Source organism: Ranitomeya imitator, chromosome 1 (assembly GCF_032444005.1).
Source record: "Ranitomeya imitator isolate aRanImi1 chromosome 1, aRanImi1.pri, whole genome shotgun sequence".
NCBI lineage: Eukaryota > Metazoa > Chordata > Amphibia > Anura > Dendrobatidae > Ranitomeya > Ranitomeya imitator.
In genome coordinates this window covers 72,407,852-72,419,735 of record NC_091282.1, presented here as the reverse complement: position 1 = coordinate 72,419,735, position 11,884 = coordinate 72,407,852, and the positions used below count along the sequence as shown (strand labels likewise).

Below are 11,884 nucleotides of genomic sequence, written 5' to 3'. Positions count from 1 at the left end.
TACATACATTACATTACTGATCCTGAGTTACATCCTGTATTATACCCCAGAGCTGCACTCACTATTCTGCTGCAGTCACTGTGTACATACATTACATTACTGATCCTGAGTTACATCCTGTATTATACCCCAGAGCTGCACTCACTATTCTGCTGCAGTCACTGTGTACATACATTACATTACTGATCCTGAGTTACATCCTGTATTATACCCCAGAGCTGCACTCACTATTCTGCTCGTGCAGTCACTGTGTACATACATTACATTACTGATCCTGAGTTACCTCCTGTATTATACCCCAGAGCTGCACTCACTATTCTGCTGGTGCAGTCACTGTGTACATTACATTACTGATCCTGAGTTACATCCTGTATTATACCCCAGAGCTGTACTTACTATTCTGCTGCAGTCACTGTGTACATACATTACATTACTGATCCTGAGTTACATCCTGTATTATATCCCAGAGCTGCACTCACTATTCTGCTGCAGTCACTGTGTACATACATTACACTACTGATCCTGAGTTACATCCTGTATTATACTCCAGAGCTGTACTCACTATTCTGTTGGTGCAGTCACTGTGTACATACATTACATTACTGATCCTGAGTTACATCCTGTATTATACCCCAGAGCTGCACTCACTATTCTGCTGGTGCAGTCACTGTGTACATACATTACATTACTGATCCTGAGTTACATCCTATATTATACTCCAGAGCTGCACTCACTATTCTGCTGCAGTCACTGTGTACATACATTACATTACTGATCCTGAGTTACATCCTGTATTATACTCCAGAGCTGCACTCACTATTCTGCTGCAGTCACTGTGTGCATACATTACTGATCCTGAGTTACATCCTGTATTATACCCCAGAGCTGCACTCACTATTCTGCTGCTGTCACTGTGTACATACATTACATTACTGATCCTGAGTTACATCCTGTATTATACCCCCGAGCTGCACTCACTATTCTGCTGCAGTCACTGTGTACATACATTACATTACTGATCCTGAGTTACATCCTGTATTATACCCCAGAGCTGCACTCACTATTTTGCTGGTGCAGTCACTGTGTGCATACATTACATTACTGATCCTGAGTTACATCCTATATTATACTCCAGAGCTGCACTCACTATTCTGCTGCAGTCACTGTGTACATTACATTACTGATCCTGAGTTACATCCTGTATTATACCCCAGAGCTGTACTCACTATTCTACTGCAGTCACTGTGTACATACATTACATTACTGATCCTGAGTTACATCCTGTATTATACCCCAGAGCTGCACTCACTATTCTGCTGCAGTCACTGTGTACATACATTACATTACTGATCCTGAGTTACATCCTGTATTATACCCCAGAGCTGCACTCACTATTCTGCTGGTGCAGTCACTGTGTACATACATTACATTACTGATCCCGAGTTACATCCTGTATTATACCCCAGAGCTGCACTCACTATTCTGCTGGTGCAGTCACTGTGTACATACATTACATTACTGATCCCGAGTTACATCCTGTATTATACTCCAGAGCTGCACTCACTATTCTGCTGGTGCAGTCACTGTGTACATACATTACATTACTGATCCCGAGTTACATCCTGTATTATACCCCAGAGCTGCACTCACTATTATCCTGGTGCAGTCACTGTGTACTTACATTACATTACTGATCCTGAGCTACATCCTGTATTATACCCCAGAGCTGCACTCACTATTCTGCTGGTGCAGTCACTGTGTACATACATTACTGATCCCGAGTTACATCCTGTATTATACCCCAGAGCTGCACTCACTATTCTGCTGGTGCAGTCACTGTGTACATACATTACTGATCCCGAGTTACATCCTGTATTATACCCCAGAGCTGCACTCACTATTCTGCTGGTGCAGTCACTGTGTACATACATTACTGATCCCGAGTTACATCCTGTATTATACCCCAGAGCTGCACTCACTATTCTGCTGGTGCAGTCACTGTGTACATACATTACTGATCCTGAGTTACATCCTGTATTATACCCCAGAGCTGCACTCACTGTTCTGCTCAAGAATGAAAACACACGGGGACAGCTCATGGACACATGATCAATGGTTATGTCTGAATTGTATTTTTCAAACCAGTATCCTGAGGTTCCCATGACTGGATGCGGACACATATTCTTGTCTGTTGGGAGAAATCTTTTAATAAGTTCATTTTCTTTAGACGAAAAACCTGAACGTTGAACAAGAGTCTACGTTTGCCACTCCCAAGATGGCGTCATACTAATTCTTTTCGTGATTGTGACCTTATCAGTATGGCGCCGGCTTCACCTCCATGTCGTCATCACTGTGCGTCTCTTCGTTCTGCATGACAGTCCGCGGCTGACAGTGACGTCATTATCCGGCGCCGCTGGAGAGATTGCACACTGGTTGCAGTAGAAGAAAGTGCAGGATCAGACCGGGGACATGCTGCGGGCAGTGAGCCGGGCCGGGGGCGCCCTGCTGAGGGTGAGGACGGACACTGGGGGCTGTAGTGGCAAACATTAACCCTTTGATTGTCCTCCTGTGTATGCTGATCTGTGACCTGCCCTCTGACTATTGCTGTGTACTGGGGATGTATAGCGCGGGGTGACTGTGCAGGGACAGGTGTGGGGGCTGGGCTGCATTATTTTTGGCCATCTTGTCTGGCCAGATCAGGTTTTCCATTCCTCTGTCCCCCATGCTTTACACTGCAGCACTGATTTTGTTTTCTGTGTATACAAGCCCATCAGGAAATAGTGGCTGCCCTACAGCAGAAGTAGAGCACAGGCGAGTCGTGTAGCTCTGGCTGGTGCGTGTGCACTTTATATTACAGGCGCTGTTGCATTTGATGAGGCCCCCAGGAGTTTGCAGTATTTATATGGTTCGGGTTTCTTTTATTTCTCTGATCTCCTGCCATTTCTTATTTTCCGCAGGGCTCCCAAATCAGTGGTCCAAGAGCCTGGAACGTTGAGGTGCAGCGTTACGCCTCATCTGGACTTCCAATGAACACGGTGGTCCTGTTTGTCCCCCAGCAGGAGGCCTGGGTGGTGGAGCGCATGGGCAGATTCCACCGCATTTTGGAGCCGGTTGGTGCAGGATTTGCGTCTAGATTATCTGTATTCAGAAAAGAAGTTGTGGTGCGACTAAGAGCGCGTTCACATCACGTATCAAGTGTAAACTAAGAGAATCTCCCGGCCGAGAAGCCAGATGTATCTATAGCGCTCTAATCGCCCAGCATTGGTCACCATGTGCCTATATAATCGCCTACATCTCGGCCCCTGTCAGGGGTCTATCTGGATCCCCTCCCAAAGTACCCCTTATGTAGGCTCTAGACAGAATATGAACGCGTGCAAAAAGTATTCATCCTTGTGGATTACTCTATAGACCTGTAAGTGGGCACATTAGCCATACAACATCCCCTGCCGGGCTTGCCTTAAAATGATTTACCCCTTTGGATTTTAGTGTAGGTACATATTGCCTGTACATGTTCCCTGTAACACAGACTTTGTAAAAGTATTCTCCTGCTTGAATTTTTTTTTTTTTATGTTGCCACCATTCATTTTTAATCTGGGTTATTTTGGGTTTGTTCCCTGTTTATGTCATCGCCGCCTTACCCCTCCCCCCATTGTCCTGTGCTCCACTGGTCTTGTGCACTAATGTGTCTTATACAGAATGTCACTGGTGTTACATGTGTTACAGTTTTGCTTTTGTCTTTTCAGGGTCTGAACATCCTCATTCCATTTCTAGATCGTATCCGATATGTACAGAGCCTGAAGGAGATCGTGATCAACGTTCCTGAGCAGTCCGCCGTCAGCCTGGGTCAGTCTCCTGATATCTTTGGATCTTTTCATTTTATTTTCTGTGACAGAGACCAATTTCGTGCGGTTTTGACGCTGGACTGGTCAATATTGTTCAATATACTGGATATGTTTTTAATGCCATACCCTAATGGAGTCATAATCTTCTAAAGTTATCATCCCCTGCCTTATCCGTATATTTACATCATATGTCCGGTCCCTGATTTTGATGTGGGCTGTGACGCTGAGCTCGTGTTTTTTCCCGCACATGACAACGGATTTAATCGTGATATGCCTTTAACAGCCGCGGGTGGATCTGTGTTCCACTTCCAACTGTGGTTGTTAATCAGTTAAGTTCCACTGTTAATCACTAAACCCGGCATTAACACTTGTCGGCCAGAAGCGCATCATAAATCCTACCCAGCGGGTTTCCACGTCATGTGATCGAGGTACGCCGATAGGTTTTCATGAAAGCTGGGGATCTGCTGATGATCCCCGTACCTGTCATTATGATTCTCCTGTGAATGCCAGCTTGTGACCGACGTTCATAGGAAATCGTGATTTCTGCTACACATAGCCCTGGCGTGAAGCCATTTCTGGTGCTGGTGAATGTTTGCTATGTTAGAGTGTTCAAACCCAGATCCCATTTTTTAATATGGACAGCGCAATGAAGTTAAGGGGACCTGTCGCTAGAAAAAAATGCTATTAATCTGCAGATATGGGGAGAAATTGAAGTTCCAGTGTCAGTCACGGGGGCGGCGCCGACGCAGATATAGTCACCGTAAAGAGAGCAGCCGCTGTAATAATTGCTCTTCTGCACTGTATATTGGGTTACGATGACTAGGAAGCTGCTGATAGAGGAGGCGGCACTCTGTGCAGTGAGGGGATGATGGACGGCTGAGTCAGGGGAAGAAAACGTTCCCCCCGGACTCAATACAGGTATGGGGCGCAATTTATAAAAGTGACTATTTCAACGTTATTAGGGATCAAAAACATAAGCGCCACCTTCACAGAATGCAGCCTTAGTGCTGCAGAAGGTGGCTCTTTTACCTTAATAGGCCCTAGGGGGTGGCAGGTTCCCTTTAAGTCATCAGTAAAGAGCAGGACTCTGATATTGCTGTACTCAGACCCTCAGTGCTGGTTACTAATGATGACGAATGATGTTGTCCCCTCTCTACAGACAATGTGACCTTACAGATAGATGGAGTCCTTTACCTACGTGTCATGGACCCTTATAAGGTGAGCCTCACATCTCCTTCTCTACGCACTCGTCTTTCTATGATATTGGGGGATGCGACAACTGCAACACTGAACATATAGAGACACGGTGCATCAGCACACGGCGAATAATGAATTAATGATCTCCAATGTTGCTGCAAACGTTAAAAATGTAAGGTGATAACTTTTAGTGCAAAACCTTCCAACCACGTCAAGGTGAACCTAAATATGGATGGTTCCTAAACACTAAAGACCCACCACCCTCCTCCACCCATCTTTCCCACACAAGGTTTTCATTGTAAGCCTGGTTTCCTTTTCACTCCCCATTCAGATGAGGCTGGTTTGGCACATGGAGAGGTAGGACATTTAGTGGTTAGGGACCATCCATATAGGTCACCTTGATGTGATTGGAGGCTTTTGCACTTTCATCAAAAAATGCAATGTAGCAGCTGTAGAGCTGAATAAAATATAGTTTTTATTTTTTTATTTCTTTTCTCCATTGCAGAAATATTTATAGTTTATGATAAGTCAAAGGGGGCGTTACCAGAGATTTTTCTCTGGGGGTGTGTACTTTGTCACCTGCATGACGTCTCCTGCTAATGATTGGTCAGTGTCATGCAGGGGAAAAAGAATCCTCCTTCAGAAGGTCTGAACAGGCGTTCTTCTGAAAGACAACTCTACTCCCAACCCTGATCTCTGCAGCAACTGTGTAGTATAGATCAAAGCGAAGTGTGATTACAAAAAATTCCAGATCTTTGTGTGTGTTTGTGGAAAGAGAGAGATTCGGGGGTAGGAGAACACAGTATTGCTGAGTGTGTGTGTGTGTGTGTGTGTGTAGAGGGGTACGGGGGTGGGGAATTTGATCACGGTATTGCCAAGTGTGATAATGCAAATCTCCTGTAAAAGGCTGTCAGTGGGGAGGGAGGAAGAATGCAGCAGAGCTGAATGTGATCGCAAACACTTTTAGTCCTCCTGTCACAGCAGTCTGTCTGAAAGGGATATAGGAGAGCTGAGTACGAATACAAACGCTTCCAAATCTCCTCTCTGGACAGTGTGGGGGAGGGGTGGATCTGTGAGAGCAAACTGTATTTGTAATGGCAATTGGTTATACACTTAGCTATGTATTCTCCTCCTCCCAACACTGACTGCTGCGAGAGCCGATCTAGAAGAATTTGTAATGACGCTCTGCCATACACTCAGCTACGTAGATTCCTTCCCCTATGTTGACTAAGGTGAGAGGAGATCTGGAAGTGTTTGTAATTACACTTGGCCATACAGTCAGTTATGTATTCTTCTCTCCCCATACTGACTGCAAGGAAAGGATATCCGGAAATGTTTGTAATGAAATTTGGTTATACAGTCAGCTTTGTATTCTCCTCCCCTTCACCGATTGCAGTTAGAGGAGATCTGGAAATGTTTGTAATGACGCTCAGCTGTACACTCAGGTATGTATTCTCCTCCCCCCACAATGACTGCCATGACAGGAGATCTGGGAGTGTTTGTAATCGCCCTCAGCTCTGCTCTATCCCAATAAAAACTGTTTTACTCGGCTCTGCAGCCATTCTTCCAGGTTATGACCAGTTTAACATGCTTGAAAAAGTCCTCTTTAAACCAACATGGGATTTTCAACACTGACACATTGCATAAAGCCCACAGATGTGAGAGCAGGACTAGATCAGTATGTGTTTTTAGCTTCAGAGTTTCCATTAATAATGATAAAAAAAATTTTTTTATACGCTAGACCCTTAATATATAGCATCTGTAGCTGCATCCATTTATTGTGTTGTGGTTTGTGTTCAGGCCAGTTACGGCGTGGAAGATCCAGAATACGCAGTCACTCAGTTGGCACAGACCACCATGCGATCTGAGCTTGGAAAACTGACATTAGACAAGGTTTTCCGGGTAAGTTTATCTTTTGTCACTAGTTTCTCATCCTTGTAATACAGGATTGGTCTTTACTCACCCTCCCCAGGTCCGGCTCTGAGACTATGCCGCAGCTTATGGTGTCTGGTATTGTCTGCAGTGCTGACGCCACGTCGACAGTACTGATGCCAGTCGGTGAGCTCTTCCCCAGTTGGTGGTATGAGACGCTGAGCTCACTGATCGGCTGCAGCAGTGTCAACGTGATGTCGTCATTGCAAACATTAACCGGCACCAAGCGCAGCAGCGGAGAGTCGTCGTCGGACCTGGGGAGGGTGAGTAAAGTTCAGTTTTTTTTGTTTTGTTTTTTTAAACAAGATGGTGGTTTTTACGAAACCGGAAAACCCTTTGAAGGAGATGTAGCATAAATAATATTTATGTCCAAAGTTGGGTTAGGAATTGGACAGCAAAACGATTTGTTTGTTTTTTCATGTTTCGGAATGAATCAGGAGAGGGAATCGCTCAACTCCAATATTGTGGACGCAATTAACCAGGCTTCTGATTACTGGGGCATCAAGTGTCTGCGGTATGAAATTAAGGACATCCACGTGCCTCCAAAAGTGAGAGAGGCCATGCAGATGCAGGTAGGTCCTCCTGTGCCCCCTGGCCGGCAACTGCTGCACGCAGCTTTATCATAAAGCTATAGAGGGTTTTCTGTTATAAAGGGAACACATTGTAGACCCTGATCATCAATCAGACATGGTCTGTGCTATTGACGCCTTGTATGTGTTACTATGATGATTTGTTGCTTTTCAGATGGGACATGCTTTGATGCTAAGCACTATGCAACTAGGGCAAGTAGTCCAGGAGGCAGACCCCCGGCTGCTCCTCGCTGTCCCCCTTCCCTAGACTGACACTCATCTCTCTAATTAGAGGAACAGGGCGAGGAGAAGTTTTGAACTCGCTGTCTTGGTCTCCTAGTCCTAGTAGTATATACACGGCTGCAGTTACGTGGCCGGGGTCTGATTCTTGCTGCCAGTGGCATAAGCAGCAAGGATCAGCTGATGGGTTCCCTTTAAGAGGTATTACGATGTGATAATATGTAACTAGGACATGCTATCAATGTATGATTGGTCAGAGTACGAATTGTAGGACCCGTGCCTATCCTAAAAATGAAGAGGTTTCTTCACAGTATTTCCCTGTACAGTGCTGGTCCTGCCACCATGCTTTACACTGCGGCTGAGCTACTCTTTACCTCCTATAGAATTGAATGAGTTATGGGGCACAAGAAGCCGCTGATTGACTTCCAGATCCTTCTCTACAAGTGACTCTCCTAGTTATACTCTCCCCTAGAATATATGATGCCCATCGATTATTAGTGCCCAGGTGCTTAAGTTTCCATTTATTCAATCCTATGTAGATTGTGCGCAACCAGGGTCCTGTTATCCACAGAACTTCATATAAAATAGTACAAACAGTTTTCACCCAGTAACGCCGCAGGACCCACCTATAGAAGCAGATACTCCACAGGAAACTCCTGTAGGAGCGGAAATACCGCAGGAATGGCCTATAGGAGCAGAGACTCCGCTGGTTCTGCCTGTAGGAGCGGAGACTCCGCTGGTTCCGCCCGCGGGAGCGGAGACTCCGCTGGTTCCGCCCGTGGGAGCGGAGACTCCGCTGGTTCCGCCCGTGGGAGCGGAGACTCCGCTGGTTCCGCCCGTGGGAGCGGAGACTCCGCTGGTTCCGCCCGTGGGAGCGGAGACTCCGCTGGTTCCGCCCGTGGGAGCGGAGACTCCGCTGGTTCCGCCCGTGGGAGCGGAGACTCCGCTGGTTCCGCCCGTGGGAGCGGAGACTTCGCTGGAGCCAAATTCAGTTCCACCTTTGGAGGCCTTATATTACTGCATACAGTAAAACACATCTTTACCAAATCAACGATCTTTAGTGCAGAATCCACAACATCCAGGATCCTTCCTCCTCATCAAACTTCCAATATCAATGTTTTCCTCCAGTGATGGTTCTGTCAGTCTTGCTGAGACCAGTAGTTCCACCAGCCATTACCCCCAACAATAGACAGAGCAGTTGAGTTTTTTTGTTTTACCCCCAAGTATAGATATGTTAACGCATAAAAATGTAAAACACGCGGAACGCCAGCTTCTACTTGACCCTGGGTTTCGCCTGTTGGCTTCTTCCTAGGGCAACTTGTTTTTCTGTGTAACGCTATCATCGAATTGTCGATCATGCGATAAAACGATTAATGTCTCTTCAGGTTGAAGCCGAACGTCGGAAGAGGGCGATGGTGTTAGAATCTGAAGGGACCAGAGAATCTGCCATCAATGTGGCCGAGGGGCAAAAGCAGGCCCAGATCTTGGCCTCCGAGGCAGAGCGAGCAGAGCAGATTAACAGAGCTGCAGGTCAGTGTCTGTGCTGAACTAGTCGCCCACCATGGCCCATTGGTCACCCCAGACTTCAGAGGAGAACTCCCAGCACATGGGCAGAGTCTGGTCAAACATTCATCTTCATGTGCGGAGATGTCTGTACTACGGCCCGTCCCCAGTTTCCCCTTCTGACCTCTATCATTGGCTTGTCAGATGTAATATATGACGACAACTTCATTTGGGAACTGTTCCCCAAATAAATCAATAACACACATGGAAATAACAACTTTATGATGTATCCGATCAAAGAAATCTGCTTCATTAATTCACATGTTCATGGGTAAATCTATTCAGTGAAGGCAATTGTTCACATTACTAAGATACAAGGTGACGGTTGGTGCCATGAAGGGGGAGGAGCTGGAGGCGGAGCCGGACATTCTGCTGCAAGTTCTCCTGACAGTTCTAGAATTTTGAGCACCAACCGTCATCTCCTTGGGAGAACGTGCAGCAGAATGTTTCGGCCTTTAGCTCCTCCCCCTCCATAGAATTTTAAAATCACCAACTGTCATCTCGTATCTTCGCTGAATATCACTTTTACCCCTGAACTGAGAGTGAAACCAGCAAATTTCTCAGTTAAGATACATTACAAAGCTGCTTATTGTCATGTGCGCTATTCATGAAATGAAGATTAAATGACGGATACTCTGTGTTGATTTGGTCTGTGCATTTGACCTAAAGAAAATTTCTTCCTGTTCTGCCCTCAATTTTACATATGATGGATCTGTAGACTGTAAAGTTTATGGACATGTAAGTTGTTTTTTTTTTAATGTTTTTTCATTCATTTTTTTTTCTATCAGGTGAAGCAAATGCAATCCTAGCCAAGGCTAAGGCTCGGGGCGAGGCGATACGTGTGGTGGCAGATTCCCTCACCCAGCAGGTAACGTCTCTGGAGCCCTCCCTGACGTTACATATTCCCTGTGCTTCCTGTTGTCTTTCAGTGCTATAGGATCTGTCCATCCAGCTTCATACTTACATGATGGAAACGTTTTCTTGGAGGGGTGTGAATACCATGCAGGCTACACCGGATGGACCGCTCTTTTCAGATGTGTCTCTCTCCGGTTTGGTGAATGGACATATGACACAGTATTGGCCATGTAGGCCCAGCCTTAATGGGGTCAACCAGTAACGAAATGGGTTTTATGCAAAGAAAGCTTGAAGGGTCTAAACACCCAGCACCTCCTCTTAAAATAAGAATAGAATAATCATAATATGTACTTAAAGGGCAGCATGGTGGCTCAGTGGTTAGCATGGTGGCTCAGTGGTTAGCACTGTTGCTTTGCAGCGCTGGGTTCTGGGTGCTAATCCCACCAAAGACAACATCTGCAAAGAGTTGGTATGTTCTCCTCATGTTTGTGTGGGTTTCCTCTGGGTTCTCCACTTTGCTACCACACTCCAAAGACATCCTGATAGGGAATCTAGATTGTGAGCCCCAATTGGGACATGTAACATTGAGTCCCCAGTTTCTCCCAATCACAGGTGATGGTTGTGGATGGCGTCCTGTATAATAACCTTACTGGTCTTGTTTCTCTCCAGCACGGTAATGCTGCGGCATCGCTCTCCATAGCAGAACAGTACGTGACCGCCTTCTCCAAACTGGCGAAAGAATCCAACACGATCCTACTGCCTTCGAACACTGGAGACATCAGCAGCATGGTGACCCAGGTGTGTGTGCAAGTAGTCTCATGGGGAAACTACAACTCCCACTATGTACTGAGCAGGCATGCTTGGAGTTGTAGATTTGGAAAGCCCCGGATCGGACACCACTACGGTATCGGATCTCTCTTCACCTCTGGGTAATGTTTCTCTCCCTTTGCGCACAGGCCATGGGAATATACGGCACACTGACGAAAAACCTCCCACAGAACAGTCCCCCATTAGGACCAGCGGGAGCCGCCGGATTCCCGGATACAGAGGAGCTGAAGCCGAGGTCCTGATGGCCGCTCCTGCCGGGCCGCACGCTGACGACACTGCTCGATATTGGGAGATTTTGTACTGTAATTACGATTTGTCACATAATATATGATTTCGAACAAAGATGGATTCCATTATTTCTTTGTGCCTCGATAGATTGAGGGCTGTGACACTCGTACAGAAATCCGCTCTCTTAAAGGGGTCCTGTAATCGCTTTTACGCTGCCCAGACCCAAGAGAGAACATAGCATGAAGAAAAAACCGGGCAGAGGGAGAAGTGTCTGGTCAGAGGCTCCTTTTGGGTTTTTCCCCCGTCCATCTTGATTGGAGGGTCTCACCTTGTGTATGTTGTAGGGAGAGACCCCGACAGAGCGGGAGAATCCTGCGGGACTGATCCAGAAGACTCTTCCCCCTTATTCCCCAGCTTGCTTTTAATGTTATGTATTCTCTGAACATTGCAGCATTTCTGACCTCAGGAGTCCGTCTGGAAGTCTCTGTACAGCTGACAAAACTGGCTACCAGCAGCCACCACTAGGGGGAGCTCAGCATATGGGACTTTATACAGCGGTCAGACAACACGTCAGGGGCTGTAAACCTCTAACTGGGAACGTGCGGACACACGAGAGGGTCTCCATACACA

At 46.3% G+C, this 11,884-nt stretch overlaps 1 protein-coding gene across 1 annotated transcript; it reads left to right on the top strand.

Annotated features, from left to right (window-relative positions):
• Positions 1–2,387: 2,387 nt before the first annotated feature.
• Positions 2,388–11,367, top strand: STOML2 (stomatin like 2). Its single transcript, XM_069747946.1, has 10 exons — positions 2,388–2,511; positions 2,958–3,110; positions 3,744–3,843; positions 5,002–5,060; positions 6,840–6,941; positions 7,409–7,543; positions 9,166–9,310; positions 10,132–10,211; positions 10,868–10,996; positions 11,155–11,367. The coding sequence occupies exons 1-10, from the start codon at positions 2,470–2,472 to the stop codon at positions 11,266–11,268; spliced, it is 1,059 nt and encodes a 352-aa protein (XP_069604047.1). The 5' UTR covers positions 2,388–2,469; the 3' UTR covers positions 11,269–11,367.
• The last annotated feature ends 517 nt before the right edge of the window (positions 11,368–11,884 follow it).

Excerpts from the sequence above, each read along its gene's own strand:
- STOML2 (XM_069747946.1), top strand. The coding sequence starts at position 2,470 with ATGCTGCGGGCAGTGAGCCGGGCCGGGGGCGCCCTGCTGAGG. Across the intron at positions 2,512-2,957 it reads CCGGGGGCGCCCTGCTGAGG|GGCTCCCAAATCAGTGGTCC; the intron begins GTGAGGACGGAC and ends TATTTTCCGCAG. Across the intron at positions 3,844-5,001 it reads GCAGTCCGCCGTCAGCCTGG|ACAATGTGACCTTACAGATA; the intron begins GTCAGTCTCCTG and ends CCCTCTCTACAG.